Genomic DNA, 18,563 nt, shown 5'->3' with positions numbered 1-18,563 from the left:
GTTACAGGTTTGACTTTTGTTGACTCGAGGACTTGATGAAAACGTTACCAATACCATTAGGGTATTAGTAAAACGAACAATATAATTGTTACTTGTATTCAAATTGTTTGTGTGAACAAGATGTGTTGATTATTGATTTATGAAATAAATGAGTTGATTAAATATTGTCACTTTAAATAGTGTCTTGTGTATTTGTCCAATCACGTTGCACCCCGGCATGTTCCGCCTTTGGTCGGGGTGTGACACTTATGTATGCCCAAGTTTGTACTCGTCCAGATATTGCTTATATTTCTGGAATGTTAGGCCGTTATCAGACTAATCCTGGCCTTGAACACTGGAAAGCAGCTAAGAAGGTACTTCAATATCTTCAAAGGACGAAAGACTACAAACCGACTTATAGAAGAAGTGACAATTTAGAAGTGGTAGGTTATTCTGATTCTGACTTTGCTAAATGCAAAGATGACAAGAAGTCCACTTCGGGGTATATCTTTATGTTAGCAGGCGGGCCCATCTCATGGAGGAGTCATAAGCAACAGTTGACGACTACTTCCACCATGATTGCAGAATATATAGCTGTTTATAATGCTACATGCTGTGGAATGTTGCTTAAAAATCTGATTTATGGCCTCAAATTAGTCAATTCTATTTCTAGACCATTGAAGCTTTATTGTGATAATTCAGCTGCCGTTAATTTCTCGAACAGTAACAGTTCGACTAGAGCTGGTTTATATCTTGATACAAAGTATTTATTCGTGTGTGAACGAGTTGAGGAAAATAAACTTTGTATTGAGTATTTTAGTACACATAATATGCTAGCGGATCCGATGACTAAAGGTCTCCCACCTAAAGTTTTTGAAGAACATGTTGCTAATATGGGATTTACTAAAGACCTTATTTAATTGTATATTGTACTTATTTACATTTTATTTAATAACATTTCCTCAGTTTTGATTTTGTATGTCTCTTAATATGTTCTACATGCGTAACGACATATAGACAAATTATTATACAAATCAAATATTTGAAGGGCTTACTTATATAATTTTGATCATAAGTACTTAGGTTTTAAAAAAGGACTGCAGTATGATTAATGGGGGTCTTGAGCTGATGTTCAATTCAATGACTGTATTTCTCTGCTCCAGTTTAAGTTTAAAGCTAAAATGAATGTTAAAATCTGCAGACTAATCTAATGCTCATAATAAATGATTATTTGGCCAAGTGGGAGAATGTAAGAATAAATATATGGATATGTATATTTATGTATGGCCTACATGATCATTTATATTATAATAGATCAAAGTTAATTAAATTATACCTTATAATTATGTTAGCTAGGTAATTGTTGATGGACCGAATTACCCTTTCTTGCTAACCAAGGGTTTCCCCTTGGATGTATATAAATATGGAGAGACTAATTAACATCATACATCTTAACCCTAAACCCTCACATCAAATTCGTGAGCCTCTCTCTCCCTCTATATTATTCGGTTTTCTCAAGAACCCTAATCCCCATCACTAATATACATCCTAAAGGGGAACCCGACCAAGCTGACTGTCATGTCGTCTGGATCGTACTCATCAGCCGTGGCCACTCTCTCTGCTGTGACAGGTATGTTTTAGTTGTAGGTTTATCATAACATCCATGTTTCTATTACATACATGAAGAACTGATCAACAACGCTCGGGTATTTGGATCCAGAATATTATCATACTAGCCAACTAATAGAGAAAAGTGATGTGTATAGCTTTGGGGTGGTCCTTGCGGAACTCATAACCAGAAAAAGGCCCATTGGTGTTGATAGAGCAAATAAAGAAAAGAATTTAGCAACGTATTTTGTTAACTCGGTTAACGAAAATAGATTTTATACAATTTTAGAGCCACGAACCTTACGTGAAGGGAGTCTTGACTAGTTACAAGCAGTAGGTGATTTGGTAAAGAGATGCCTAAATCTGCAAGGCGATGATAGGCCTGCAATGAAAGAGGTGGCTGTAGAGTTAGACGGTCTTAGGAAGGCCACAACTCATCCATGGGTCCAACAAAAATCTTCCAGTAAGACTACAAGCCAAGTCCTCGAGGTTGAACAACATGATCTTTATGAGGAAGTCCCATTAGTTTCATTTGGCACCAATGAATGTGATTCTTACTCAGCCACCTACATGACTTTTGAAGAAGGATGTCCACGCTAGCGTATTGGTCCATATTATGGTGTGATTGTGTGATAAGCACCACCATTGATGCGCCAAATTGTTAGTTGTTTTCTATGTTCGCTTACAATTTACGATGGGCAGTTTAAGTTACTTTGTTTAGTTTGTATTTTTTGTTGTTATGAAGTCAGGTATAATAGTTTGTATAAGATAATTTGTAATGCTGAAATACTAGTACTTTGTGTAGAAAGAGATAATTGGTATAATTTTCTTGATTCTCATTATCACCAAACCGGTTACATATATACACAGGAAATCCCATTTAATTAGGGATGAAATCAACTAACAATATTATCTATATTTAACCGATATACATGCCAACTATACAATATCTATTAGACCCCCGTAGTCGAAGCTGGAGGTTCACGAAGGCTGAGACTGGTACGAAAATCTTCAAATAGGGCTTTAGGAAGGCCTTTCGTAAATATGTTAGCAATCTGGTAACGGGATGGAACGTGAAGAACGCGCACGAGACCTCGTTGAACTTGTTCACGAACAAAGTGGATGTCAAGCTCAATGTGTTTAGTTCGATGGTGCTGGACTGGGTTACCGGATAGGTAAATGGAGCTTAAATTATCACAATATACCAATGAAGCATGAATGAGTGGCCGATTGAGTTCCAGAAGAAGGTTTCGAATCCAACAAATTTCTGCAACAACATTTGCAATACCTCGGTATTCGGCTTCCGCGCTTGAACGTGAGATGGTTGATTGGCGTTTCGAGGACCAAGCTAGCAAGTTGTTGCTAAAGTATACGCAGTAGCCCGACGTGGATCGACGGTTTCGGGACACCCCGCCCAATCGGCATCAGTGTAGGCACGTAACGAGGTCGAGGTCATAGGTCCAAGAGTAAGTCCAAGATGAGAGGTGCCCCGAATGTATCGTATGATACGTTTTAAACTATCCCCGTGCGAAAGGCACGGGGAATGCATGTGCATGCAAACCTGTTGGACTGCGTACGAGATGTCGAGTCTCGTAAAGGTGAGATATTGGAGGGCTCCGGCCAAGCTTCTATAAAGGGACGGGTCCTCGAATTCGGGGCCATCTGAAGGAAGCTTTCCTTTAGTGTCAACTAGAGTTGCAATGAGTTTGCAAGAGGTCATGCCGGCTCGATTTATTATGTCTTGAGCGTAATTCTTTTGTGAGAGGAACATTTCGTTACCCGTTCGTTTTACTGATATCCCCAAGAAATAGCTCAACGGTCCCAAATCTTTCATTGCGAATTCCGAGCTTAAACGGTCCATCAGATTAATACGAAGTTGCTCGGACGATGTCGTAAGAAGTATGTCGTCCACATATAAAAGAAAATACGCGGTGTCGGAACCGTGATGATAGGTGAACAGTGAGTTGTCACTCCGACTTTGCTTGAATCCCAATTTGAGAACAAATTCGGTGAAACGTTGGTACCAAGCTCGAGGTGCCTGTTTCAGGCCATGTAATGACTTCTTAAGCAAGTAAACGTGGTCCGAGAACCATCTATCTCGAAAACCCATAGGTTGATGCATGTATACCGTCTCGTTTAGGTTCCCGTGAAGAAAAGCATTCGTGACGTCAAGTTGATGAACGGCCCACGATTGAGATAGTGCGATAGATAGGACCGTTCAGATGGTTGCCGGTTTGACAACTGGGCTAAAAGTTTCACCGCAATCAATACCAACCTGCTGACTACGACCATCGCACACCAAGCGCGCTTTATAGCGCTCCAATGACAAGTCAGATCTGAATTTATGCCTGAATAACCACATGCACCTGATAATATTCATAGTTGGTTGTCGCGGGACTAACTCCCACGTCTCATTTTTAATAAGGGCATCGTACCCGTTTTGCATAGCGTTTCGCCATACAGTAGTGGACAAGGCAGTTTTTGGCGAGTTAGATATTGGTTCGACATGTGTAGTGTTAAGGTTGAAGTGTGGTTTCGGTTTCAAGATCCCGTCTATGGCACATGTCCGCATGGTACGAGTGGGAGGGGAGGCCGTAGGCTGTGATGTGGAGTGTGCTGGCATTGGGGCCGTAGGCTGGGCGGTGGCTGTGGCTTTCGGACGGCGAGAGTAGGTGAGAATCGGTGAAGGTATGTTAACCGAAGACGGTTCAGTTTGGGGAGAAGCCCGTTCGTTGGGAGTTTGACCGGTTGTTTGGGGAGTTTGGGGAGAAGTCGGTTCATTTGGAGAAACCGGTTCGTTTATTGGATTGATGGGTGGGGTAGTAGAGTCCCCCCAGTTTGGCAATAGGTGGGTTTTGAGAGGATGGTTTGTAAGGAGGGTTATGGAGGTTCGACCAAATGGATGGATGTGGTGGTTCGGACAGGAATATATACGGGTCCGATGTCGGTTTGGTGGTTTTGGAATATGGAAAAACGGTTTTGTCAAAGATTACATGTCGGGAAGTAATCATTTGACGGGTATTTAGATCGAAGCACCGGTAGCCGCGGTGGTTTGGTGGATATCCGAGGAAAACGCATGCATTTGACCGGTGTTCAAGTTTATGTATCATGGTTGATGGTTTGAGTGGGTAGCATAGGCAGCCAAACACTCGAAGATGAGTGTAGGATGGTTGACGGTTATATAGGACTGTGGTTGGGTTGTTGAGGTTATTTGGTTTGTTGGGTAGGATTTTTAAAAGGTAGGTTGCTGTTTCAAGAGCATAGTGCCAATAGGTGTTTGGTAGGTTGGATTGAGCAAGAAAAGTGCGAACCATGTTATTGATAGTGCGGATTTTGCGTTCGGCCCTACCATTTTGGGAGGAGGTATGAGGGCACGATAGACGGAACGTCCAACCGTGTTGATTAAAGAATTGAGTAAATTGATTATTGATGTGTTCTTTGTCGTTATCGCATTGTAATTGTTTAATGCGTTTATCAAATTGTGTTCCAATCAGGTTATAAAATTGTTGAAAAATGGAGAAAACCTGTGATTTCCTACTGATCGGGAATGTCCATATAAAATCAGAAAAATCATCAATAAATAAGATGTAGTAGCGGTGACCCCCGAAACTCAAGATTGGTGAGGTCCAAAGGTCACTGTGAACAATTTCAAAAGGCAAATAAGTACGATTACATGAACTAATAAAAGGGAGTTTGACACTTTTCCCAAAAACACACGGTTCGCAGACACGTTTATTAGACTTAGAAAAAGAAATAAAGGAAGACTTCTTGAGATATTGCAAAGGTCATGAGCCAGGGTGGCCAAAACGTTGATGCCACAGTGTTTGTGAGATCGCCACATTTGCTGATGGAGACTTGATTTTTGGGAGCATTTGTGGCATCGGGAGATACAAATCACCGGTACTGTTGCATCGGAGGATACGGGTCCGCGTCTTGAGGTCTTTCACAGTAAAACCAAAAGGGTCAAATTTAACAGAAACCCAATTATCCGTGATTAAACGTCTAACATAAAAGATTATGGATTAAATTAGGTGCATAAAGGACGTTGGTTAATTTAAGTGGCGGAAACGGTGGGGGTAAGGTTTGATTGCCTTGTCCAAGAACCGGAACAGTGGTCCCGTTTCCAACGATAATATTATGATGAATGCCATTATTAAAGTAAGACGTGGAGTTACCTGGCTGGTTTGTCATGTGGGTAGTTGCTCCGCTGTCCATAGCCCATGGAGTATCCGGTGGATTAAGTGACATTGTGTATAAGGCCTGGTCAATGTCGGTCGGGGTATAACCTGCCGTAAGCGCCTGATTCGGTCGTGGGCCTAGGATACCCGGAGAATGACTACCAGTGGACCGAGGGGTGGTTGGATATGGGCACAGTGGTTGATTGGACCATTGATTTGCATGTGAACCGTGGCCCCATGAGGGCTGGAAAACCCATTGACCTTGAACCGAGTTGAATGGATTTGGAGGCTGTGAATAGGTTCGGTTGGGTGGTCCTCAACCACCAAAACGACCACGACCCCTACCACAGGACCTACCCCTACCGCGGTCAGCCGATGCGTCAGGAGTGGACCGCAGGTCCGGCCGAGGGGCTTGAGTGTCGGGTTTTTGAGAGGTTGTAGCATGAAGAGCGGCTCCCGCGTTCTGTGATGCATGTAAGGTCATGTTCGTTTTTCGATCATATTCCCGCATAAGCTTGGAACGTGCCTCGTGAAACGAGGGAAGCGGTTGAAGGTTGGAAATCAACATAGCAATCCCTTCGTATTGCTCGTTTAACCCGGTAACAAGTTGTTGAACCATCTTCGCATCCGTTAATGGCGCCTCGACACTAGCAAGTTGGTCGCATATGACTTTGACCTCTTGACAGTAGGCTGCCATGTTTTCAAAGTTATCGAGGCAGGTATTATTAAGTTTCTGGGTAAGGTAGATGGCTCTGGATGATTTGTTATCTTGGAATAATGTTTCAAGGGTGGTCCAAGCTTCATGTGCAGTCGTGTTGGGTTTGAGGATGGTGTTGATAAGGTCAAGAGAGATGGTGTCATAGATCCATTGAAGGACTATGGCATCTAACCGATCCCAAAGGTCGGCGGCAGCAAGGGCAGCCGCGATGTCTTCGGCGGTTTGTTTTTCCTTGGACGCGGAGGAGGCAGCAGGGGCGGGTTTTGGCAATAGGTGATTGTAAACTTGATATGCACGGAAATGGATCTTGAACAATTCCGACCACGATGTGTATTGGCCGGTCTCGTTATCGAGAAGAATCGGGACAACATGCCTGATGTTGGAAACGGTGATTGCTGGGTGAAGTTTCGATTCCATTGTTGGTGAGTAGGATCGAGGGTGTACCGCCAGCGAGTGAAAGAGAGATGATGAAGGAGGAGAGGGTGGGCGGCGGCGGTGATTAGGCTAATGATACCATGTAGAAAGAGATAATTGGTATAATTTGCTTGATTCTCATTATCACCAAACCGGTTACATATATACACAGGAAATCCCATTTAATTAGGGATGAAATCAACTAACAATATTATCTATATTTAACCGGTATATTTAACGCGGAGAAGGACGCAGATTATACCAATTATCTATTACTTTGTATTACGCTATTAGCATATATGTATATCTTTTAAAGACGTGATAAACTTTAAGCAACAACAAAAAAACATATCAAACAGGATAAAAAAAATAATAACACTAGAATAGAAAGATCATATAGATTCATAGATATTGATGAGCTGAAGCTCAACTACCTTCCTCTTCTACCAAGTCAAATAGCGTAGAGCATCTTTAGAGTGTCGTCACTCGCCTTCTTCGATAATTTGGGAGTCATTGTGAGCGGAAGAGTCCCAGAATCAGAGTCCATTAATATGATAATGTTTATATATGTTTGACTTAGGGGTGTAAACAAGCAGAGCCGAACCTGAGCTTAAGCTCAACTCATTTTAACTTAATTTCCCATTTGTTTTAGGTGGCTCTGCAACAAATTTACCACAGATAAAGTTTATGTAAGTGGACATCTACTGAAGATAAAAACTCCTCTCTGGAGAAGGAAAACATTTGAGAAAGATGAACAGTTTATGGCAAAATTACTTACTTGCCCTTTGTTATTGTTACAACGAGTTGATTTATACCATGTGTAGTGGCAAAGGACAACCTTGGGACATTTTGAGACACGTGGCATCCTAGTTAGATCATGTGTAGTCATAATGTTTCATATGTGAGCATTTTGCGTAATGTGGCACCCAGTCAGCTTTTTCAAATTTTTCAAAAAGAGAGTGTGGTCATAATATCCCATCCTTGGGCATTTTGTGTCACATGGCTCCCAGTCACTTTTACACTTTTTTTTTTTTTTTTTGTTTTTTATTAAAAGTAAACAAATAATTATAATATTTTATAGAATAAATATTACATTAAAATAAAAACAAAATCTACTCGTCACCCTCGTTGTCGTCTTCATCATCGATCTCTTCTTCGTATTCATCGTTGCCCTCGTTTTGGTTTTCATTTTCACCTGGCAAACGCCGATTCATCCAAGGATGTTGGACCAAATCCCCCTTAAGTGTGTTATGTATTTATCTTGACCGCACGGAATACGCGTTTTCAAGTCTTTGCTCCATACTTGCTGGAGTTCGTGGTGGATCTGAGTCTGGTATGAAAGTTGGACATATTTCTCTTCCCTCGTCTTCGATGATCATGTTATGCATTATAATACACGCATACATAACACTTTTCATTCGTTCTAACGACCATAGACGACAAAGATTTTTAATAAAATGTCAGCGTTGTTGAAAAACCCCAAAACACCTCTCGATATCCTTTCTCACAGACTATTGTACTTGTTAACCATGCAAGCGTAGAAAACGCTTATTCAAAATCAAGACACCATAACGCTGGCGGGTGTTGTGCTCCCGGCGTTTTCACCCCCACAACGCCGCAACATTGGCCATTACGAATGGTCTTAGCAAAGCGGGTTTTTTGCAAAAAGAAGCCCTTGCGATCATTGCTCAATTATTATAAATTAAATATAAATAACATAAATATTTGATATGTTGGAGTTTGGGGAAGAAAATCTGATTGGTTGGAGGATAAAAGGGAGTGGCGCTTTGTAAAAAAAAACAAACAAACAAACAAAGCGCCTCGGGGTGGCGTAACCGGCACTTTGGGGCATTTTGAGAAGTGCAAGGTGCCCACTACAGGTGGTCTTAGTTTTAGGTCCCCATGATTCTCCTAGCCTTCTGATGGTCTAAGGGGTATTTAAGACATTTGGTTAGTAGTCACACATTTCACTTGTAATGTTATCTACATATATTATTAAAACAAAACTATTGTAATTTTATCTACCTATACTATTTAAAAAAATCATTTTTTTCTCTTGTCATTCAACTAGACCTTTTAGGCTGTCAAGTGTACAAGTTTCCATTTTTACAATTTCTCCTTTATTTGATAAAATGAAAAATGTATTGTTGGTGGAAATCAAACTCACTATTTTGATTTTAAAATGTTTGTGGCTTACTAACTCAACTAGAATGAACTGATATTAATCTTTTCTTTTTCTTAATTGGTCTAGATTCACAGCCTTCTATTTTGATTTCTTTTAAAATACAAATTATTCTTACTAATCTATGTATTTTAGAAAATTATTTATATCTTATAAATCCATGATTCTCCTATAATAATTAGATATATTATAATAAGAATACCTATTATTAGAGCAAGATTATAATAAGAAGTAGATTTTTCCTAAACAGTGTAGAAAGGTTTTCTCACCATTAGATCTAATAAAACACACAGCACAATAAACACACCATAACTAAAATTAAACACACCGCACACAAAACACACTTTCCATATCCACCATCAAATCAACATATCTAACGCACCAGATTACTTCTTACACTTCATAGACACACTTCACTTTTTATTTTAACATCACCCTCTATTATTATATCTTATTATAATAAGATATATTATTATGTATATTATTAAATTTAACTTTTTAGTTTTATATCTGTAACCACCCGTATATTACACGGACTCTATCCTAGTTATTCTTTGTAGTGCAACTTGTGTAATCTAGTCTCAACTCTCTAGTTGGTTTCTTGTTTAGGTGACAATTATGACCCATTCTTGTTTGAAATAATTGGTTGGGGTAACGTTTTTGCTAAATGGGTTGATTTTGGACCTACCCGGATCATGCAATGGGCACTCTTATTAAATGTGTTAATTCACAACGGGTTCAAATGAGCTAACACGAGCCACCACCATCTACCAGTCACTGTCAACAGGACCACCGTCACCAGTACAACTTCCACCTACCAACGACCACAATCACCTATCAATCACCACAACACGCCACTGTCACTACTACCGCCAATACCTTCACCCTCGGCATCACCATACTCGGGTTTGCACTAGGTTTTTAAAAGGACCGAGCCAAGTGAAGCAAGGGTGGGCTTAAGCTTGAAGTTAAGCGAGCTAGCTCAACTCAGCCCTTTATTTTAACAAGCAAAAATATTAAGATCGAGCTTGCTTTATAAAACACTCAAACCACGGCTTTTATTCAAGGATATAAATGAATTATTCCTTTATCCAAACGACAAACAGTAGTGTTCTAAACCTGTTATCTACTTATCTACAAATAAAAAAGATTATGTCATTTCAAGAGTTTTTGTGATGATAAGTTATCTAGATCATTCAAACCCTGTATAAGTACATAACACAGTTGGGATGACAAAAACTGAATCAGATCAAACTACTTTTGCAGAAATTTATTTCAACCAACATAATCAGTAAACCCAAATCAAATCAAAACAATATTATTATATAACAATCACAATCCAAAAATAAAAATATAATAATTCTGGTCAAAAATATACCAAAGAGAATATTGCAAGCTTACCATGAATGGAGTCGAAGATGAAACATACGATACAAGCACAACTATCATCAAGCCGGTTAAAAAAACACAAAATTACATCACCAAACTCCAAACTAAAACGCCCATTTATCAACTTCATTTTTCTTGCTTTGACTGTCTGACGACACCTTAAACGGTTCGCTAGACCCAAACGGGCTGGGGTAGTCAAACGAGTAGGTTTGACCATGGTCAAACCCCCCTACACTGCTACTCATGGAATCAAACCTTGCAAAGCTACGGTCTTGAGTGGTGCTACTCATTGAGTCAAACCTCGAGAAATTATTATTATTATTATTATTATTATTATTATTATTATTATTATTATTATTATTATTATTATTATTATTATTATCATGTGTGGTGCTGCTCATGGAGTCGAATCTCAAGAAGCTATTATCCTGTGTGGTGGTGCTCATGGAGTCAAACCTTGAAAAGCTATTATCTTGCTTGGGAGAACCACGATCAGTGGCGCTAAATGAATCGTAGCGTGAGAAGTTATCAAAGAAGGAATTATCGGTTGCACCCATACTGTAACGCGGTGAGGTGGCGGCTCTAGAAGCAGGTGAGCCCGGGACCGAGTCATCAAACCCGAATGGGCTTTTGGTTTGGAAGAAACTATTGCCTTGTGGGGAATCGGTTTGTCTTGGACTTGCAGTGAAGCTGTTTTTGTCAAAGAAATAACTCTCTCCATGCTTCTCGTGTTCGGTATCCTATTTATTCGCAAGGGCAAAAAAGTCATTTCACAATGTTTAATAAAAACAAATGTAAGAATTAACTCACCTTAGAGGCATCATTGAATCCCCAGACTGAATCCACGTCATCATTATTGTCGAAAGTACCCCATCCTTGGTCATCAAAGCCCCTAATTGAACAAAAGATTACAATTTAGAAGGTACAAATTGTATTGCACATAGTACAACTTGTGCAGCATATGAAATTAAAAGTCACTAAGTACCTTTCGGTTTCTGCATCAAAGTTCTTTCCAAAAGAATCCTCCTTGGTTGGACTTTCAAATATCTTTTGTGCTGTGGGGCTTTCAGCTGGACTTTTTGCGGACTCGTCTTCACTATGTGCATATGCGGAGTCACCGTCATATCGCTTCTCTGACTTTGCATCAGCATTTGAATATGAATCTTGGGAAAGGTCATCCATCTGAGACGAGTTTTCAGGGTGAGGTGTCGACTTCGCATTTGCAACATCAAATTGGAATCCTGTCACAAAATAATTTAATTACATCTGATTTGGTATACTATTATATATTTACATAATAACTATTATTATGTATGAAACAACGATAAAATCATAAAAAATACCTTCATCTTCAAATTTATCCCAATCTTCATCCCACACTGCTGATATCTCTGGAACTCCAGGCTGCCAACCTTTATAAACAAAAAAATATTTTGATTATCATAATATATATAAACAATTAAATAGTATGAGATGATGGAAAATAATACCTTGTGGAAGCTCAATAATTGCGGTTGATTTTACATTGATGTTATGTTTCTTGCAACGTTCTGCTAAAGCCTTCAATAGTTCCTCAAGGTCCGATTGTATACGATCAGCACGAACCTGAACAGCCAAGAATATATTCAATATTTATTGTTTATTAAACTTAGTAAAGGAAAAATAAAAACCAAAACTTACTTGAAGGATACCATCAGCACTGCCACCCTGTTCCATTTTCACAAGTGCCTGATTCAATTCCATCTTTCTCTCCTATCAAAGTAAACAAAAATGTTAACTGAATTATACAGAAAGTCAACAACTTTCAGTTTGATCCGGATATATCTTCTTCTTGTAATAAAATACCTGAATATCACGAAAAGAGGCTTCCTCAATGATTAATTTAGAAGCAACTTCTGCCACTTGTTTATATTTCTCTTCATATTTCTTGGCAAGCAACTCTGCCTGGAATAAATGGTGCATTGTTTCTAAGAAAACGAAAAAAAGCTAAAGAATATAAATAAGACATGGTTGCTAATCTCAAGATTACCTCACGTTTATCAGCTATAGCACGTTCTGTAATCTCGTTAAGGCGGTTATCACATCTGCTTTTGTATAACACCTGATAGCATATAAAGAAAAACATATCCAAATGAGGAAAATCGCATATCTCATAAACATATATGAATAAACATGTATATATACAAATAGTAGCATACCCATTCATATTGATATTAATGTAAGTAGACCTATAAACACAACGGAGTGAGCTGTTTGGATGGAAGTTCGTTGATTAAATAGATGAACGCCCATGAACAAAATCTTGTGTTCATTAAATTAAAAAAACGAACATGAACACATCTTTTATTTGTTCATTTGTCCATTTGTTTATGCTCATTTATATTCATTCATTTATGTTCATTAGTTTACGTTTGACTGTTATTTATTCATTTAAACTGTTTAGGCCATTAGAATTTAGTTTAGTTTTATTACTTATTAGGCCAAATAGATTGATATCCACGTTTGCTTTTAATTAGTATATTTGGCCAGTTATGTTCATTTATAACCGTTCATCTATGTTCAAGTATATCCATTCATTTGTGTTCGTGACCCGTTTCGTTTATACTATTAACGCAATAACATAAACAAACATGACACAAACCATAGTTGTCAATAGCGAATAGCGGTAAATAGCGACACACTACCTATATGCTACATAGCGAATAGCGGTAAATAGCGACCGCTATTTCGTGTTTAGCGGTAAAGTAGTAAAATTTTTTATAAATATAAAAAATAGCTATTTAAAGTCTTTATATATATAATGTCAATTTTAAACTTATTTGTGTATAAATTTATAAGTTTAAGGACTAAATGTAAAGTAGTAATAATAAAAGGTCTAAATATTGAAATACACAAACTAATTTTAAACTTTTATGTTAAAATTGATAAGTTTTAGGGACCAAATACAAACAACTGAAAGATAAAAGGGGTTACATGTTAAAATATGTAAAGTTATATAAACCTAAAAAACCTAAAACAAAGATACAGCCGCTACTCAGCCAGGTATTCTTCTTCTTCCTTGTTTCCGGCCAAAACTGCAGCTCCGGCACCGGAATCCGCCACCGGAAGTCGCTATATTGTCGCTATTTGGCCGCCAAGTAACATGTAGCGGCATATGGCCGATACGCTATGAAGCGCGCTATTGTCGCTATTGACAACTATGACACAAACAAAAAAACCCCGCTCGTTTAACTGTTCTTGTTCGTCGTTTAATATACATACATTTAGGCTAAATGGATGTATATCAAAATCAATGTATACGATATATTTCAAGCAAGTTTATAGCATAAATTGCAAAAATAAGAAAATAAAAAATGATAACGATCGGTACTCACAAGATCTTGCATTTTGTTCCTATAAAATGCTATCTTTTCTCTAGAATCCATAACCAGCTTATCCTCACCCTTTAAACAAAAATGGAAACAATCACCAACAATTAACATTCTAAATCATATAAAATATGTGATGTGCATAAAGTAATAATATACTGATATTGGGCAGACATCAAATACATTTCAGATTTTTCATGAAAGAAGAGAAGTTTACCACTTTTTCTGCTTCAGCTGCCTCTCGAGAAACTGAACGAGAGGAATTTTGATCACCACCATTGCTGAGGTGGCCTGCATCCATGGAAGGTGCGGGTCCTTTCGGTTGATTATATTGCAATGGTTGGGCCCCACGCGGAGGCCCGTGAGGCATTGGTTGACCACCAGGCATCCCTTGCTGCTGCTGCTGCAGGGGTGCAGAACCTGAAGACAAGAAATCTTTAGGCTTGTAAACAAACCAAACAAACACGAATGGTACGTACAAACACGAACGGTACGTGTTTGTTAGTTTAACTTTAACCAAACAAACGATCAAATGCAAACAATTAAAGAAAAGGAGTTTTCTTGCCCGTGATTGTTTGTTAAGAAAATGAGTGCGCACACCTTCACTTACGGTTGATTGTTAATAGTAGAAACAAACGGTTCACGAACATAAACAACCATAATTGAATGTAGATGAACAAACACTACTGCGCGAACAGCGATTTAAAATGAACATGAACATGAACATCTAGATGTCAGGCCTAATGCCATAATATAACTAGAATAAAGTGTAGTGGGTCTTAAAAAATTTAAACCATATATATAAACAAACGAACTTAAACTCACGTAAAATAACAAACATAAATGAACGTAAATGAACAAACATAAACAAGCGTAAAGGAGTAAGCATGAATGAACAAAATAGACACGCGCTCATGTTCATTCGTTAACCTAAACGAACTTCCTGCCAAACAATTCACGAATGGTTCACTAGATGTTTGGTTTGTTTACAGTCCTTGATAGCGATAAGAACTAGGTTTGAGGGAAAAGATTAAGCAACCTGTCTTCATCAACTAACTTTGAAGCAATATTTTTAACTTTTAAAGTAATATAGTGTCTTAACGCAAATTTCAAGTAATTACAAATAGTTACATTTAAGTGAACCACAATTAAATATTAGGAATGAATTTAATAGTTAATACCAGGAGTAGCTCCCCAACCAGCAGATGGAGGTCTAGAGGGTGGGCCCGCAAGAGACAAGAGAGTTTCATCAAGCAAGACGCTACTCGGAAGTGTTGGTGGAAGATTGTTGCCTTCTCGGTGCCTCTCCATCAGATACAAAGCTATGCAAAACTCCCTCAATGAAAGCATGCTGTCATTATCTTGATCAGACAAGTCCCAAACCTGTTTCAAAATTTCTGTAAAAGAATATTATTAAAACGATATTCATTATCAAACACAAGTTACATCAAAGATACTTTTAAGGCATGAAATATAATAGGCTTCTAAACAAACCAAACGAACATGAGCAAACACAATCAGAGCATGTTAGCATTCGTTTAAACTTTACCAAACAAATGACCGTACACGAACAACTAAACAAACATGGTTTATTGTTCGTGTTTATTCGTTAAGAAAAAGAACGTGTTCATTTATGATTGTTCATTAAAGGTATAAAGTATAAACAAACAGTTCATGAATGAACGCAACTAAACATGGATGAACGAACATAACCGAGCTAAAACTACTTAAAACTAAATACACCAATCAATTTGTTCATGTTCATTTATTAAATTAACAAACTTCCCGCAGAACAGTTCACTAGCGTTTGGTTCATTTACAAGCCTAAAATATTAAAAACTAAGAACTAAAAATTTATACATACCTCTCGGTAGCCTCCAACTCAAAAATAAACTGCGTGCCTGTTCACCAGTAATCTTCCCATCTCGGTCAGAGTCAACTTCCATGAACACTTTCATATACTTATTGACACCGGCCCGTGTCATTTTGGGCCACTGAGGTTGTGACAGATTGGGAGCTTGAGTTGGGCCTTGAAGGTTTTGAACCGGGCCTTGTTGACTTGGTCTAGGAATAGGTGTTGCTGTTGGAGTTGGTATCGCTGACTGTACCGGAGCCCCTGTAGGCTGCCTTGTAAAAGCACTCAATGCACCAAGCGGGTCAATCTTTGCTGGCGTCTGCGCCGAAGAGCTCACAGGAACAATTGCAGGTGGAGTGGTTGCAGATTGAGCTGGCATTGATGATGTAAGCGGTTTGGATGATGCTTGAGAAGCAGAAAACACGTCACCTCCAAACATCGGGTCAGAAACAGTCCCATTTCCTCCAACTGATGGTCTAGGTGTCGGGAAAGATGGTGAAGTAAAGCTGATTGCACTATTAGGGACCTGTGATGAAGCTACAGGAGCTCTAACACCTCCCCCAAGCCAATCACTTGAAACGTTCGAGTTTGATACACCGGGACCCACCAGACCGGATGGAGCTGGCGGCCTCATTGACTGTGTAAAATACTGTGCTGAGGAAGGTGGTCCCGGTTGGCCCGCCAAAGGCACTTGTGATCTTATGCCAAAAGTTTGTTGGCCCATTGAATTGACAACCCCGGGCTGCTGTGTTGGAGGCCGTGGGCCCATTGGATTGGGCTGCTGTGTAGGAGGACGTGGGCCCATTGAACTAATAACCCCGGGCTGCTGTGTAGGAGGAAGTGGGCCCATTGAACCGGCAACTCCAGGTTGGTGTGTAGGGGGTCGTTGGGCAAGTGGACTTGGCTGAGGTGATGCAAGTGCTGTAAGGTTTATTTGTGGAGCAGGGATTTTAGCAGAAGCAGGCCCGTATAATGCAGCCTTTACAATGTCAGCTGTTAGTTCTCGTTTGCTTTGTGCCACTGTAACAAGCTTAAGAGCATTATAAAATTCTTGACGGCCAAGAAAGCCAGTGCGGTTTTGATCAGCATATTGCCATATCTGCAAGCAAGTAATATATGTAAATAACACTGCCCAACGGTTAAGTCATTACGTTTACTGTTTGGCTTTTGTAAATAAGGTAATCCAAAATTTTAAGTCAGTTTGAAATAAGGTTTTCAACAAAACTGTAAATTAAAAGAAGCCGAATTCCAGTTTTGACTTTACATGTTTTTTTTTGTACACAATAAGCCTCAAGTCTGATTTTGACTTCCACAGTCAGATAAACATTTTCAACTATATAAAAAGCTTGGTAATTGATGCTATAAGTCTAAAACTATGTAGTCCAGTAGTTTAAAAATTCTCATCCAAGAATATCCTCCAGACCTACCTAATTGATTGTCGATTGTGATTTCTACATATTATAGAACATAGGTCCAAAAGACAGAAAAAGTAGCCTATTTGGAAATTACTGAAAGTATTTTAGACAGCCTTTTTTTTTATTGAACAAAAGGATCCAATTACAATAGAGAGGTGAGTAAGCAAGCTGCGCCACCACCCCCTTTTGAATGGCAAACCTGATCCTACTGAAAACAAAATTATAGTTCTTTGGCGCCAATAAGTTACTGTGCCATTAAACAGAAACATTTCTTTAACTACAGGTAATTGTATAAAATCTATAATACTAATTTCCATAGGAAAGGAGTATTCATCATTTCATGATTTCATCTTAACTTGCTATATCAATGATCATAATCAAGCACTTCTGACCATTACAAAAAAAACTAGGGTAATAAGCACTTGTTACAGATGCCAAATAGAGCAATTTTCTATGTTTGATAAAAACCAACAAGACCAACAATTCACAATAGTATGGCAACCAGTAACCAGCTAATCCATAGATACTTCTGCCTTCCTTTATAGGTAACTGCAGTGTTGTAAAAATCGTAATTAATTGTCGATTAACAAGTGGATACTGGATACTGAAAGCTTTTCAGCTAATCAGTGAAACTAATCGCTAAGCAGCCCAAATCGAACATTTTTAAAGACAATCAAACCTTGTTTTTAACCCGTTAACCCCAGACCCCCAGTTATTGGTTTTTCTCATTAATTTGTTAGGCACTCAGTCTTACGTTTATTTGTTTATTTTTAAACTATATAAGGTGAACTTTGAAATACTTATGTTCATAGTTATCAAACGCGATAGGTGCAATCAAAGCGCATAGACCTTGCCTAGAGCCTAGGCGCAAAAAAAGCGAGGGCCTGAGAAAAAAAAGCGCACAATGAAAAAAAGATTTTAAATTATATTATATATCCTAAACTTATTTAGGTCACATACCATAATGGTATTTCCCTTACATATATTATTATTATTATTATAATTATTATTAGCTTTTATATAGCTGTTAAACTGTGATCTTATTATTAATATTATTATAATTAGTAGTAGTTTTTATATAACTGTTAAACTTTGATTTCCTTTATTTTGCTTCATACACATGTACTTAGAGCCGAGGGTCTCTCTGGAAGCCACCTCTTTATTCCTTTGGATAGAGGTACGGTGTGCCTACATCCCACCCTCCCCAGACCCTACTTATAGCTTTGCTGTCGGTGGGATTTTACTGGGTATGATTGATTGATTGATTGATCCTAAAACTTGAATAACATAGTTCAATTACCAAACATTAACCAATATCAAAAGTTTAAAACCCCAAAACTGGAATAACATAGTTAAAATACCAAAAATTAAACAATACCAAAAGTACAAAACCCCAAATTATCCAAAGCAAATTACTTTATACAAATATTTCTAATTAAAATTCAAATCAGTAAAAC

At 38.4% G+C, this 18,563-nt stretch overlaps 2 protein-coding genes and 1 pseudogene across 3 annotated transcripts; 1 reads left to right on the top strand and 2 right to left on the bottom strand.

Moving 5' to 3' along the window:
• Positions 1–248: 248 nt before the first annotated feature.
• On the top strand, positions 249–899 carry LOC143593641 (secreted RxLR effector protein 161 pseudogene; annotated as a pseudogene).
• A 5,182-nt stretch (positions 900–6,081) lies between these two features.
• Positions 6,082–6,900, bottom strand: LOC143593640 (uncharacterized). Its single transcript, XM_077073211.1, has one exon. It carries the CDS (start codon positions 6,898–6,900, stop codon positions 6,082–6,084), a length of 819 nt encoding a protein of 272 aa, XP_076929326.1.
• A 3,547-nt stretch (positions 6,901–10,447) lies between these two features.
• LOC143593645 (uncharacterized) lies at positions 10,448–16,472 on the bottom strand. Of its 2 annotated transcripts, XM_077073213.1 has the most exons (13): positions 16,342–16,472; positions 15,701–16,153; positions 15,018–15,233; positions 14,054–14,256; positions 13,843–13,911; positions 12,498–12,569; positions 12,314–12,412; positions 12,149–12,220; positions 11,959–12,073; positions 11,812–11,880; positions 11,454–11,709; positions 11,279–11,360; positions 10,448–11,208 (listed from the first exon to the last, which is right to left on the bottom strand). In XM_077073213.1, exons 2-13 carry the CDS (start codon positions 16,128–16,130, stop codon positions 10,573–10,575), a joined length of 2,319 nt encoding a protein of 772 aa, XP_076929328.1. In that variant the 5' UTR covers positions 16,131–16,153; positions 16,342–16,472; the 3' UTR covers positions 10,448–10,572. The 2 variants fall into 2 exon arrangements, with proteins under 2 accessions (XP_076929328.1, XP_076929327.1); XM_077073212.1 differs by lacking the exon at positions 16,342–16,472 and having other exon boundaries at positions 15,701–16,325.
• Between the last annotated feature and the right edge of the window lie 2,091 nt (positions 16,473–18,563).

This window comes from Bidens hawaiensis, unplaced genomic scaffold, assembly GCF_021521415.1.
Source record: "Bidens hawaiensis isolate Kalapana, Puna unplaced genomic scaffold, B.hawaiensis_p1.1 tig00042428_1, whole genome shotgun sequence".
NCBI lineage: Eukaryota > Viridiplantae > Streptophyta > Magnoliopsida > Asterales > Asteraceae > Bidens > Bidens hawaiensis.
The sequence above is the reverse complement of the archived record's forward strand: the minus strand, read 5'-3'. Positions and strand labels throughout refer to the sequence as shown.

What these genes read in the sequence shown, in the direction of transcription:
- LOC143593640 (XM_077073211.1), bottom strand. Translation starts at nt 6,900, where the DNA reads ATGGAATCGAAACTTCACCCAGCAATCACCGTTTCCAACATCAGGCAT.
- LOC143593645 (XM_077073212.1), bottom strand. Translation starts at nt 16,325, where the DNA reads ATGAGGCCGCCAGCTCCATCCGGTCTGGTGGGTCCCGGTGTATCAAAC. An exon ending in CAGCTGAAGCAGAAAAAGTG is followed by an intron (nt 13,912 to 14,053) that starts GTAAACTTCTCT and finishes TTTTGTTTAAAG; the next exon opens with GGTGAGGATAAGCTGGTTAT. An exon ending in GTGCTGATGGTATCCTTCAA is followed by an intron (nt 12,074 to 12,148) that starts GTAAGTTTTGGT and finishes TTGGCTGTTCAG; the next exon opens with GTTCGTGCTGATCGTATACA.